This window comes from Malania oleifera, chromosome 8 (genome assembly GCF_029873635.1).
Source record: "Malania oleifera isolate guangnan ecotype guangnan chromosome 8, ASM2987363v1, whole genome shotgun sequence".
NCBI classification, from domain to species: domain Eukaryota; kingdom Viridiplantae; phylum Streptophyta; class Magnoliopsida; order Santalales; family Ximeniaceae; genus Malania; species Malania oleifera.
Window position 1 is genome coordinate 7,625,794 of NC_080424.1, and position 13,615 is coordinate 7,639,408.

Here is a 13,615-nt window from a genome sequence, read left to right on the forward strand (position 1 = left end):
TCTATTGTAGAGTTCCAATTCCTTGAACCCAAAGATTCCATGTTTCAGGTGATGTAGGGTTGGCATAGCAACCATTGTTGCAAAGGGCCTCACATGTACTTGGTGGCGTAGAGTTGCGTACTCCAAGATGCAAGAGAAATTCATTGCCATCAATTGTGTGAGATATGTACTTCTAGTTGTCTGTATTGGCTCAACATGATAGATATGTTGATGCGTACATGCCTGGGTTTGACAAATTGGTTGCTTGATGTTCTACGATGAACTACATTTTATTCTATGCATTAGAGGACTTTGCTATAGATTACAAATTGAAGTGCTATCCTTCAACTTTAACCTAGTCAATCAAGTTGGTGCCTTTTTTTTTCAAAGTTGTTAAGAAAAAAGGGCAAATATTGGAAGGATACTTGGGGTATTACTTTTTCAGAAGTGTGTGTGTGTGTATATATATTCAGATTCTGAAGTTACTTTTCTTATTCCCAGACCATTTTGAGCCTATAAAAGGCCTCCTATTTGCAGGCTGCAAATGAACCAAGCTGCTCATGAGTGGCTTGGGAGCTTGGCTCTGTAAGAGCTCGTTTGGGCTTGTTCATTATATAAATGAGCAATACTAAATCCAATTTTGAGGTTTGTTTAATAAATGAGCTGAACCTTAACACGGACGGGCTTAGCACGTTTTGGCTTGTAAGTAGCTTGGTTGGGCTCATTTACTATGCTTGAATTAGGTTCTTTCATAGGCTTGTTAAGAGGCTCAAATAAGGTTCAGTAGACTGTAGCGGGCTTCTTTAGCCTAAAAGGCTAGGTTACCAGTGGGCTTGTTCAGCCCTAGGCACAAGGCCAATTGGCTGGCCTGGTTTCCCAGCAGATTTTATTTATTTATTTTTTTTTTTGGGGGCCGGGGGAAGGTGGACAAATTAGAAATTCTTATTCTTAAGGCATAAGTGGAAACCCTAATTCCCTCCCAACTCTCTGGCTGCTTGTCACCTCTCACTCATGGTGCTGCCTCTGGCCTCTCCACTTGCAGCCCTGCCCCCTTCACCGAACCAGGCCCTCAACTTCCATAGAATCAGCATCGAACCAGTAGATCTTGCTCTCTTTGCATTCCAAACTCACAGTTTGTCGGTTTTGTGAATCGTCAGTGGTTTGTGCTCTTGCAAAGCTTCTTCTACTTGTTCTTTTGAGATCACTGAGCTAGTTGACGAGGATGGACAGATCCGTCTGCAAAAATTGCGGTTTCATCAGTTGCAGTGCCCAATTGAAGCATTGGGGTCGGAAATTGAGTGATCTTGTTTCATCAGTTCTGATATTTTCTTATTTCTCATGGAAAATTTTCTTCTAAATTGTTTTTCTCTCTTCACTCTTCAGATTAATTCATGGCTGTATTTGGAAATCAAATTCCCAGACAGGTGTAAGTTTTACTATATCAATTCTTAGCATACCGATCTTTTACTTAAACCAAATGCAAGAATTGGGAGAACTGTTTGATGCCCACATAATTGAAGGGAAAAATTGAATAACAAGTGACTTAAGGAAATAGGGAGTGTGTAAATTTCTGGGTACTTGTGCTGAAAAGTGGAAATATGCATATAATTCAAGAGCTTTTTTAGTACTCCCTTCTAAAATTTGAATTAATACTCTTGCTGAATAATGGGAGAGATTATCTAAAAGTATCAAATTTAGATATTTGTACCCTGTCCAAGTAAGGAACCATGACATGTATGTTTGGCATCACTTCCGTTTTTGAGATGGTTGAAAAAGCACTATCTTGTTGAAAAGTTCTATGCACCTGATCTTTCTCAACGCAATGCTTTAGGCAAAGATGGTTTTTTCCTACTTTCAGATGGTAGATATTTCTTAGAACGTGCCTTATATATGACAGCGAATGAATTAAGCTATTATTGTGCAGCACGGATTCTGAACATGTTGAAGCTTAGCTTGGTTCCACTCATTTGCAGCCCTATTCATATGTATCATTTGTTGAGAGTTGAACTAAAATTATTGTGTTGAACATTGGTTCCGCATTAGAGGGAAGGTCGGAGACAATGGGCTTATCTTTAGAAGTGGTGGCTAGCTGCTCACAACCATCACATCATCATTTATGTTTATTCTTCTTTCCTTTCCCTCTTTTCTTCCCGTTTAACCTTGATCAAGCCATGAATCAGTGTGTGAACCTCAATCGCAAGCAATGAAAACTGGAAAAATAAAACAGAACCAAAATCCGTAGGATGCCATTGTTGCCATCTTGTCCACAAATCCTAATCCCTTCTCCTGTGTGAATGACCATCTTCGAACCTCATCATCAAATCTAATTGTCAGAGAATTGAAATCATGGTTTTAAATTGCGGTCGCCGTAATGTCACATAATTGTCGCGGCTTTCGCAGGATGCGGGAGATGCTGGTGTTACGTAATGGGAAGCAGGTGTAACAATCATGAATTTTTTTCATGCATGCACAACCAATGCCAAAATTGAAAAATAAGCATGAAATCCATTAGTACATGATTTTTAATGAATTTTGACTACTTTTATTCAACCTACAAATGCTTTTTAATAGACAGTATGATTTTTATATTTATTTTAGTGCGTTGTTTAAAAAAAAAAGACATTTTTTTTTTTTATAGTTGCATTACTTTAATGGGTAAAAAAAATGTAGAAATGTAATTAAAATGAAGAATCAATTAATTAAATACGTAAAATTACTAAAAATGAGTAAGTAATCGATATACACATACATGAATTTGAAAAATGATTGGTACCAATAGTTGAATACATGAATACAATATTAAAAATTTATGAAATAGCGCATGTCACCACGGAAAAGAATGACGTGGAGGGTTTTCATAATTTGCATCTCTATCTTGAGATTGGGATCGGGAATTATCTTCCCACCCTTGTGGAAATACATAGTTGAATATACCCATGTATATGTTATTTCGTTGTTGCTCTTGAAAATCTACTAGTGGTGAAGATCCAATTGATATAGGAGGTGCATAATCTCCTCCTTGACCATATCCCAAAGGTTGGGGTTGGCTTTGGGTAGTGTGTAGAAGAAGAATCACTAGATCCTGACCCACTAGGATAAAGATGAGATGCATAATATGGATCATAGTGTTGAGGTGGTGGAGGTGGATATGCTGGATGAGATCCATATGATTGTAATGATGAATCATCTAAACCAAAGTCGCCAAAACTACGAACCACACCATATGAATCTTCAGTAGAATCACGATCTTGGTGTCGGTGAATTCTTCTAGTTTGTGCACCATGACTCCCATTAGGGCCACCACCAGTAGCGCTCCTCTTGGGTTGTGAAAATTGGTACTCTGGAGGAATACCCAAGTCATAATTTTCAGGTATATTATGTAGTTTATAAAGACTAGGAGGATATGTATCCCCTACAAATGATGTCCCTGTATTATACCCAGAATCATATTCTACACCACTGCCACCTCCACCACCAATAGCCCCAACCCCAGCACCACTACCACCATCGTCATCACTTGGTGGGCTCAAACCAAGATTGTCATCACTTTATGTGCGTTCAGGGATTAAACTTGAATCATGCATGTTTATTGGTGGTTGAACACCTCCTTCTGTAATACCACCAACCTCTTCATCCAACCAGTTTGAGTTGTCCTGACCATTGAGTAATGGCGCCTCTCTCTCCTCTAACCATGGGCCCAAAGGATTATCTTCTTCGAACATATAGTCCAAACTGATATTGTTGAAACTATCTTCAATTTCCTGTTGGCTTCTTCTTGTTGTATGTCTTAACTTTAATCTCATGTTGTAATGCACGAAAACAAGTTTTTGTAGTCTCATGTACTTTAGTCTATTTCTTGTTTTCGTATGGATGAGGCTAAAGGTGATCCAATTGCGCTCACAGTTCGAAGCTAATGTGGTATGGTTAAGAATTCTGATCGCTATTCTTTGGAGTTCAGGAGCACACATGCCATAATAAATCGACTATTCAGTTGCATGAATAATATAGAGAGTTTTATGTCAATATAACGTATTTTTCATAAGTCAAATTTGAACATAAAAATGACAATAGATCCATTCATCCATTATTTAGCTATATTTACCAAGATTTGTTTGGTTCAATGCCCTTTGAGCCAACGGGGTTCCAAATGTCTCTTGCCTATCCCGATACAGCAACAACTAAACAAGGATGATTGTGAAGTATAATTAATTAATTAGATATATTAATAGATATTCTAGAAAGTATTATAGAATAATGAAATAATTCATTATTCAATTCAATAGAACCAATACTTAATTAATAGCCCGAATTTGAGTATCTATATCAGGTACCATCTTGGTTATCACTTTTTAATCCCCATTCATGACTTTTCTAGCAACTTCAGGAGAGGATGGGGCACCGTAAAGAAATTAAGGGTTCAAAAAATATCCTAAAATTAAATTTACAAACATATTAATCAATATTAGTGTTTTAATGCGACTATGCATAATTTAAAAGTTAAAATAATAAGAAATAATAAGAAATTGTATTTTATTTACTCTTACCAGTAGCGTGCGAATCTTGGTGCAATTGAAAACTCCACCGGTTGTCAATAATTTTTCAATAGTCTTTGTAGAACCGACAATCTTTTTGAATGACCAACTTTGCCTTATTAGTTGTTTCGTATATGAAGCCCATGTTTGGTTTTTCATCACCATCAACCAATTTAAGAACTTTCACTAAGGGATCCTGTACTTTAATTATATTGAAAGCCTTTTGCCAAAACTCTTTCCGTAAGATAATCTTCTTTGCATCATATGCTGGGCCTAATTTTGTCATTCCAAACCTTGAGTTTTTACAAGTATCAAATGAAACATTTCCCTCAATGCTTGTTTATGCCTAATAATAGTCTCTAAGGTAATAAAGTTGGTGGCAAATTAAGTGATGGCAGGGCGAAGCAACTCTTTATTATTTGTGAATTTTTTCATGGAATTTACTGTCTATGTGTAGTTATAAATAAAAAAAGGTTATTGTTCTTGCATCTTCTAATACTTTCTTCACATTACTTTTCTTACTAATATTTTCAAGAATAAGGTCTATGCAATGAACTGCAGATGCTGTCCAGTAGAGATTGTGTCTCTTCTGCATTAATAATTTCTCTCCTACCTTCATTGTAGTTTCATTATCAGTCACTACTTGGACAACATTTTCCTCTCCAATTTCTTCAACCACCTCGTCCATTAATTTGAAATGAAATTATAGATTTAATAATTACTATTACTTAATTAAAAATATACAAATCCATAATACTATTTGGCATATACAGTCAAAATTAGAAAATAACCTAAAATAATATTCAGCTGTTAGACTTGGCAGATCAGAGGCATCAGTTGACTTATGAAATACGGTGCCTCTATTGCAGTAAACTAAAAAGTTTATTATGTGTTTTCTAGTTGGTCCTAACCAACCATCACACATAATGGTTACACCTCTTTTGTTCCAAATGCCAGCTAGAGAAGATATATAATCTTTCATTTCCCGATACTCTTGCTCCAAATAAATTTCAGATATCTCATAGGGTGATGGACCTTTCACCTCTTTTCTAACCTTTGCAATAACATCAAGTATAGACTGCACAAATGGAGAGTTAGCTACATTTGTTGGAATCCGATTATAAATTAGGAATTTTCCAACTGCTTTTCCTAATTTACTTCTTAAATCTTTCAATACCTTAGTGTTTATTTTTGGTTGTTTTGCACTCCTGCTTCTTTCTAAAATAGGATCCATTGCCCTTAGTCTAGTTTCGGGGGCATCGAGATTGATTCATTGTCGTCCACTACCCCCAGCTTCTCAAACACTATAAGATCGAACTCTACTGAAACCATTGGCACCACCACTGCCAAAGCCACCTCCCTCTTCAAAAATATTACCCCCTTATGTTGTTCTTGCTCGAAATCTCTATCTCTCTTCCCATTGTTGCTATGATCGTATGATTTCTTTTCGAGCAAATCTCATTCATTCTTCTTCCATGTCTTCTTCATTGCTCAAATTCTCAAAATATCCTCCAATTTGAGCTTCCACTTCTTCTTACTTTTTTTGTTTATCTCTTTTCTTCTAAGCATATTGTTGTAGATGTTTTATCATTTGTTCTCTTACTTGTGTGGTTACATTCGAGCATCCAACCACGTAACCTGTTTCATATGCCAAGTGTTGTTTCAAGCGTGTAATGCCTCATTTAATTATCTTCCCACACAACTTACACAATAATATGTCTGTTTCCGTCCACAGAGTACCGTAATGTCATCTAATGTCCTCACTAGGTAAGTTTTCATTTCCTTTCTCACGTGGCAATTTGATAGACTTGATTTGATGATCTCTACACAAACACATAGAAAATACAAAGTTACGGTCCTTATAAAAAATGAAAATAAGATATAATATAATAACTTAATTAGTAAGTACTAAATGGTCCTTCTAATTTTAAATATTTATTACTTAAAAATAAAATATAATATTTGATTAAAAATAATAAGTAGTGTTGATTTAAAATCTTTAAGCAATTAAAAATTAAAAATATTAAATATCTCATCTATTAATAAAATAAGAGTTATAAAGTAAAAAGAATATTAATTATTTGTCCAATATATTTATTTTAAGACAATTAAATTTATTACTCAAATATTGGCAATTAAGAATTTAAGATTTTAGGTAAACCTCATAATATATATGTCAAGTGTTTCGAAAGGCGTTTTCTGGGAGGGCATTTTGGGAGGAAAATGCACCAAAGCGTATGTGCAAAGGAGAAACTCCACGAATGCGTACGCCTCAGCCAACAGAGTGTACGCCTCAGCCAAAAAACAAAAAATATGTTCAATCCTTAATTTATCTTTTAGGTCCATTTAGTTGTGGAATACATTTTTCATTTTTCATTACTGTTTTCCAAGGATTATAAAAATTCAGCTTATTTTTTAGTTTTCCAAGATTTGTATGAAAAAGGTAAGAAATAAAAAGGTTTGTTTAGTTGTGCAGAACAATTATTCATTTTTTATTTTTAGGTTTCAAAATAATTACAAAAAAGAGAACCTGTTTTTCAATTTTCCAAAAATTATACAGGGTAACGTTTTGGATTTTTGTGGATTTTACACTATATATATATATATATATATCTTTTCTTTTTAAAAATCCCTACGTATTCATCTGAATTCTGTTATGCCAAATGTAAGGTAAGAAATGAAAAATATAGAAAACACGAAAAAGATGATATCTAGCTTTGCTATATAAATTTAGAAAGTTGGAAAACAAGGTTACAATTTTGTAATTTATTGAAAAATTAGAAATGGAAAATAGAACTATTTTCACAAGAAAATAGTGCCAAAACTTTTTTTATTGATTTTTCATTTTTTAATACAAATGTTGTAAAGCTGAAAAATTAGCAAACTTTTTTGCAATTCTTTAGAAAACTAAAAATGGAAAATGAAAATTGTTTTCCACAATGAAAACATTGTACCACTCATCTACCTTAGCAGTTTCATTTTTGCAAATTTTACTTTTTGGATATGTTGTCTTTTAGTTGCCTAACATATTGACTCATATTGCATAATTGGTCTTATATAAAACTTTTCTTTTAATTTTAAGAATATTCTACAATCACACAATATTATTAATCTACTAATGTTATTAATGTCTAGACTATCAGGTTATAAAATAAAAAAAAATTATTAAAATTCTAAAAATATAACACAAACCAAAATAGGGAAAGCCCTAGATAAAAAAGTAAAGTCCTTGAAAAAATCAGGAAAATTCTTCAAAAGTTAGAAAATCTCAGAAATTGTAGAAAAGCAAGAAGACGTTTGAAAGGAATGATAGCAAAAATTGGGAGAAAATTAAAGAAACAAATGGATCAAAATCCAAGAGACAAGCATTCAGAAAAATAAGAATAGAAGAAGCTATTGATGCTTGTCTTCATTTTTTTTTTTTTTCTGCATAATAATTACTTCTCATTGATGACTTGCTTCTTGAGTTTATCCAGCCGCTTTTTTTAACTTACTAGTGCGCTGATATTTTTGAGGCATGGTTGTCTGCTCATAATTTGAACAAGTAAGCAATTAGAAAGCGACTAAATTGTGGAACGATGTACCATCAAGTTTCACAGGCTGAACCTTGCAACTAGAGTAAGAGCTGTGCACACCAGTTGTGGCTGACGAGCTTGAAATTCCGGATTCATTGCATGGACAAATTCTCAAGCATAATTGTAAGCAAGCATGAAGAAAAGTGAGTCACAAGCTGGAAACCAGAGTAGCATGGTTCATATCGTTATACATTCATGGTTAAGATGTGTTTAGTAGGGGAGACATTGTTGGCTAAACACGAATACGATGTTAGTGAGTTATATAGGATTGATGAATGCTCAACTTCACCCTCTCCAAGAAGAGCTTTCTATGCATTTTTTGCTCTAATATGAGGAAACTTTTTTACTTTGCTTTCCCAAAATTTTACATATAAACATTATGAGCCAAAACAACAATCCTACAATACCATGCACATGGTTATAAAGTGAATGAGGACAAGACAAGTGGACCTGGGCAAGAAGAGGGCCCTGGAAAAATTTGACCATGGTAGATGGTTATTCATTAGTGTAATCTCTTGAACCTGAGGGTAGGGGCGGTATTTGACCTTAACCTACTGGGAGCTTGATGCGAACTATTATAGAATATAAAAGAAACTGTAAGTTCACACCAGTGTAGTCAATTCCTTAGTCCTGCCCTTGACTACTTGTTTTGAGTCTTCAATGAGTGGATAAATTTTGTTCTTGAAATAAAATAGAAAGAGTGGTATTGCTTCAGTCCTTGTTCCCCCCCACCCCCTGCACAATAAACAAGAAGAAAAAATTTTGACCTCTATTTTTTGTTGGGGAATGGTGATGCCATATTAGAGCCACCCCCTCCCAACTATACCTTTTTTTCCACCCTTTTTTGGGGGGGGGAGGTGTTTGTTTTCTAGGGCATCAGGAAATAAACCTTTTGAAAAATATGTGATTTGTAATATTAATTTTTTTGGGTGTTAAAACGTAATAGTTTATTTAGTAAAAAGTACATTTTTCCAAGGTTGTGTATAATATATTGACACATTGAATTATTTCTTGCAGCTCCACTTTAAATTGAGTTTATGATTATTGCTTTCTCTTACCATCTCTTGCTATTCCTGCTTCTGTGGTGGCACTGATCCTTCAAGAATCCTCAAGTGCGAGTGTTTGAGTACTAGTTCGATCTGACACAGCCCAAAAGTTGTCTGTCACATAGCAAAAATTAAATGAATTAATTTAATTTTCTGACATGGCTCAAACACTTCCTGACAGAGCCCAAAAATTTTTGGACATGTCCTTGGCGCTTCATAGACAGCCGGCACGTTTTCTGTGTGTGTGTGTGTGTGTTTGTATTCTTTTTTTGATTGCTCTTGGACTAATTTTTTTCGTGCTCCTTATAGCTAGTTGCTTCATATTTTTGTTAATAGGCGAGTTTTCATTATTTATGATATTTGTATGATTATGTTATGAACCTTATGGTACTTTTATAGATGTGTAATGCTAAATTGTAAAATCTGAATCCAGGTAATGAATGGATATGCAATTGATTTGTAGAGTGTACATTAATAATGCCAATGATCATTTTACATTTACTTTACTGCAGTATTGTACACCTAAAAGTAAAAAAACCAACACTAAATTTGCCTAAATTTGTATTTACAGAATTAATTAATTGACGTATCTTCACTGTGTTGTATCCTTGTTTTCCGAAAATTTTTGTATTGTCATGTCAGTATCATGTTGTGTCTGTGTCCCATGTGAGTATTGGTGCTTCTGTGTTAAAGTTGACAGGATTTAAATTGTTTCAATAATAGAGAACATCATTCTTGAAGCTAAATTGCTTTTGTTTGCGCTGGCATCCTAGTTTCTGTGTTACTACTAACTAGAATTGCTTATTTCTTTGCTGAGTGGTTGGAAAGATGAGCTTCATGCTCTATTTGTGTTTTGGGAGTTGGATATTTGACTTTGCTGCCCAGCCTGCCCTTGTCATCATCATTGGCTGCAACCTTTCACTTATGAGCCCATTTTGGTTGGTCATTATACGCTTGGTTTGACGGTTATCCTGTTTCTTGTTTGACTATCAACAGAGTTGAGAAATTTTAAATTTAATTGCAAGATCTGTTGCTAAAAAACTAGCTGATGGTAACTATTCTGAAAGTTGGACATTTGCTTTATTACAGTTTAATCATGTTCTTGACTTGAGGTCAGTTCCTCAAGCCTCAACAGGTTTTTAGAGGTCTGATCTATTGCTCAACTGTACAGGCTATTATGTCCAAAAGCAAGGCATTCCTTTAAAATTTTAGGTTATCAGGCTGCTTTCTGTAATATCACATATTCAAACAAATTTGCAAGCTTACATTAGCTAAAAATCTCATTAGAAGAGGCGGGGATTTACAATTCAAACTAAAGTATGTGTGTCTCACTTTCTTTCAATTCTGATTTTTGAGCTTTTGCTCTCTTCAGGACTGAGAAAAAGGTTGATCTTTGCAAGCCTTCTGGGGATGTAAATGCTGCTGTTTATGATAGTTTCAGTGAAACACAAACGGAGTCTCAGGTTCAACTATTGCCTACCTACAATTATTGTTTGTTGATTTTCTATTAATGTTGCAAGTCATCAATTGTCGCTGGGTGGGTTCGAGCCCACAGGTGTACCACCATGAACTTTTTGTCATGTTAAAGCTGCACTACTCTATATTGAACCAATCTGGTATTGACAAATCAGAGCTCTTCTTCGGCCTTATTCCATTTGATCATATGATCAAGCTCTCCACACTGATAGTGCTATATGCAGGTTGTTGGTTACGAAGAAGATTTGTCGGGCAGGCAAATGATAATTGACCGAGTTCGAGCCCGGAGTAGCTTGACTTGAGTCACCAGGGCTACCTGTACAATGAAAGCTGGTTTGCAATGTATCATAGTTGGCAAGATGCTGCTGAATGTTGCATATCCCCTGGTTCTTGAGGCTGCACCTTCCTTTTGTAATCCCCTAGGTGAATCCATTTCTTTGTTCAATTGTGAAAAATAGTTTTCGTTTCTCATTTTCAGTTTTTAGTTTCTCAACATTTGTACTATATAAATGTTGGGAAAGTAAAAAATAAGATGGTATTTTTGTAATTATCTAAAAAAAAATATTGTAGAGAACAAAACTGTTTCCCATGACGGGAAACTTTCTTCAATTGCCTTAAGCTAATGCAAGGTAAGAGTTTCTTATTTTGCATTAGCAGAAGCATTTTTAGATGCCAAGGTGCGTAGAAAAAAAAAACAGGGGAAACAATATAATCATCAGTGTTTTTGGCTATGAATAGGCAAAACTATTTTACTTTTGCTGTTTGGGAGGCGCACAAAATTATGAGATTATTATCATTTTTATGCTTTTTATTGTAAAATATGAGGAGAAATTATTCTAAATCGATAAAAGTTTAAATTTAAAGGTCAAATGTAATGTTCAAAAGAGATTTCATTCCAAATGTTTTGTTGAATTTAACACTTTCATTGCATTTGGCAAATATGATTTCTATAATGCTGCAATATATATGGTTTCTAAGTTTGGATTTGATTTGCAAAACTTGAATTTGAATCCAAAACTTTTTATGCATGTAAAGCAATGACTAGAAAGGGAAGGAATGATGTTGCAACGGTGTTCAACCAAAATGAGGCTCCTCCACTTTTACCAAAGGCCAAGCGTAACAAAATTGCTTGTCCCAATGATAGTGAATTTTAAAAAACTCCGTTTTAGAAAATTCGCCCAAACATGGCGACTGATTATTGGAGTTCAATTCAATCACCATCACTATTGTACTCGTCAACCCAAGAATAATTACAACCAATGGTTGATGGTTTATAATAAAAATTATAATTAAAATATATTACTGTAAATTACACAATCAATATTTAGTTACAAAATCAAAAAATCAAATTCCCAAATCAATCCAAAAATTGAATCACATTTTTGGCATTCAAGTCGGCAATTAGGGTGTATATTATGACGAAATTTAAATATCTATACAACCTAATTGAAGTTTGAAATAGTCTAAGTCAATCATAAAAACTTGAAAAGATGTCAAATGCCTGTATACAAAAATAAAGAATATATGTCATAATCACTATTATGGAATTAAATTTATAAGTTATAAAGTTATAAGAAAGGGTAATTGAACAAAAATTAAGATTGTAAATGAGGGTTTCAGAAAAAATCAATTTATTTTTATGCCTTGCAGATCTACTATTGAAGTTATATATCTTTTAAGAAAATTAATGAAGAATTTCAGGAAAAAGAATATGAACTTGCATATGATTTATATTGACTTAGACAAAGCATATATGATAGCATACTAGGAAAGCTTTATAGTTTTATGGTAGGTTTTAGAAAACAAAAATAAAAATGAAGGTGACATATGTAGTAGGTATACTTTGTCATTAAAGTTATGTATGATGGAGAAATGTTTGCTAGTGTTAGGAATACATATGGAAAGTTTTAAGGAATTTCTTATCATAATAAGCATATATCGAGTTTCGTCTTTGAGCGCTTGTCTTTCTGTACTAGTGATAGACCGACTTATTAGGAGTATTCAAAATGAAGTTATATGGTATATGCTGTTTGCAGATGATTTTGTGTTAATTAGTGAAACTAAGGGTGAAGTAAAATTAAGTTAAAATTATGGAGAGAAACTTTAGAATTTAAAGGTTTTTAGATAAATAGAAATAAAATAAAATATGTGAAATGCAATTTTAGTCATAATAGAAGGAATATTAAAGAAAAGATTAAACTTAATGAGCCAAGAAATTAATAATACTATTATATTTTGATACGGTGAATCAATTACACAAGTTGAAGGAGAAATTAAAAAGATGTAATTGTTGAGTAAAATGGGTAAGTGTTTAGAGTGTGTTGCGATTGTAAAGCACCCTTCAAAATTCAAATAAAAGTTTTATAAGATGGTGGCATGACTAGTTATGCTATATGAATAAGAATGTTTGGTAACTAAGAAACAAAATATCTGAAGAAAAAGTTATTGAAATAAGAATGTTAAGGTGGATGAATTTAAAAGATATATTAAGAAATAAACATATTTGCGCTAAGTTACAAGTAACTCTTGTAAAAAATATAAGGTAAGCACTCAAATAATTTGGGCATATGCAACATAAACCAAATAACTTGAAGTGAGCTAGTTATTACAAGTGGGTTTTAATAATTCCATCAAATGAAACATACTTGTTTATGTAAATTGCGAATAAAGATTCATGTAACTAAGTGCACCTAATGAGATTTTAAAATTTTGATTTGTTGTTGTTGACTTCTTGTTGTATACAATCTTCTTTAAATGATAGATATCTTTTAAGCATGAACACTTCTTGTTCTTCTTAGTTTGGTGTGATGCTTCAGTTGGAAACCTGTGGGCCACAAAAATGCAATGGCTGCTTGTGGATTGTGATTACTGCGTGCGAGGTTTGGATTTGAATGGTCAGCTTGACAATTGAATCTTGGGTGCGAAGCATACGACCCCATGTGCAATCTCCCTTAGTCTGCAATCTTCACATCCCATTTTTTCAGTTCTTCACTTTGTATGAATTTTT

At 33.8% G+C, this 13,615-nt stretch overlaps 1 protein-coding gene across 5 annotated transcripts in view; it reads left to right on the forward strand.

The window, feature by feature from the left end:
- LOC131162454 (uncharacterized) overlaps positions 1 to 11,339 on the forward strand; it is a 34,164-nt gene extending 22,825 nt beyond the window's left edge. For 4 of the 5 annotated variants that reach the window (XM_058118942.1, XM_058118944.1, XM_058118943.1 and 1 more), the window contains 2 exons: positions 10,505 to 10,595; positions 10,833 to 11,339. In XM_058118942.1, the coding sequence (XP_057974925.1) occupies positions 10,505 to 10,595; positions 10,833 to 10,910 (169 nt within the window). In that variant the 3' untranslated portion in view covers positions 10,911 to 11,339. Of the gene's footprint in view, positions 1 to 9,103; positions 9,601 to 10,504; positions 10,596 to 10,832 lie in introns of those variants that run through there. The other variant, XM_058118945.1, reaches the window with a different exon arrangement.
- Positions 11,340 to 13,615: the final 2,276 nt, after the last annotated feature.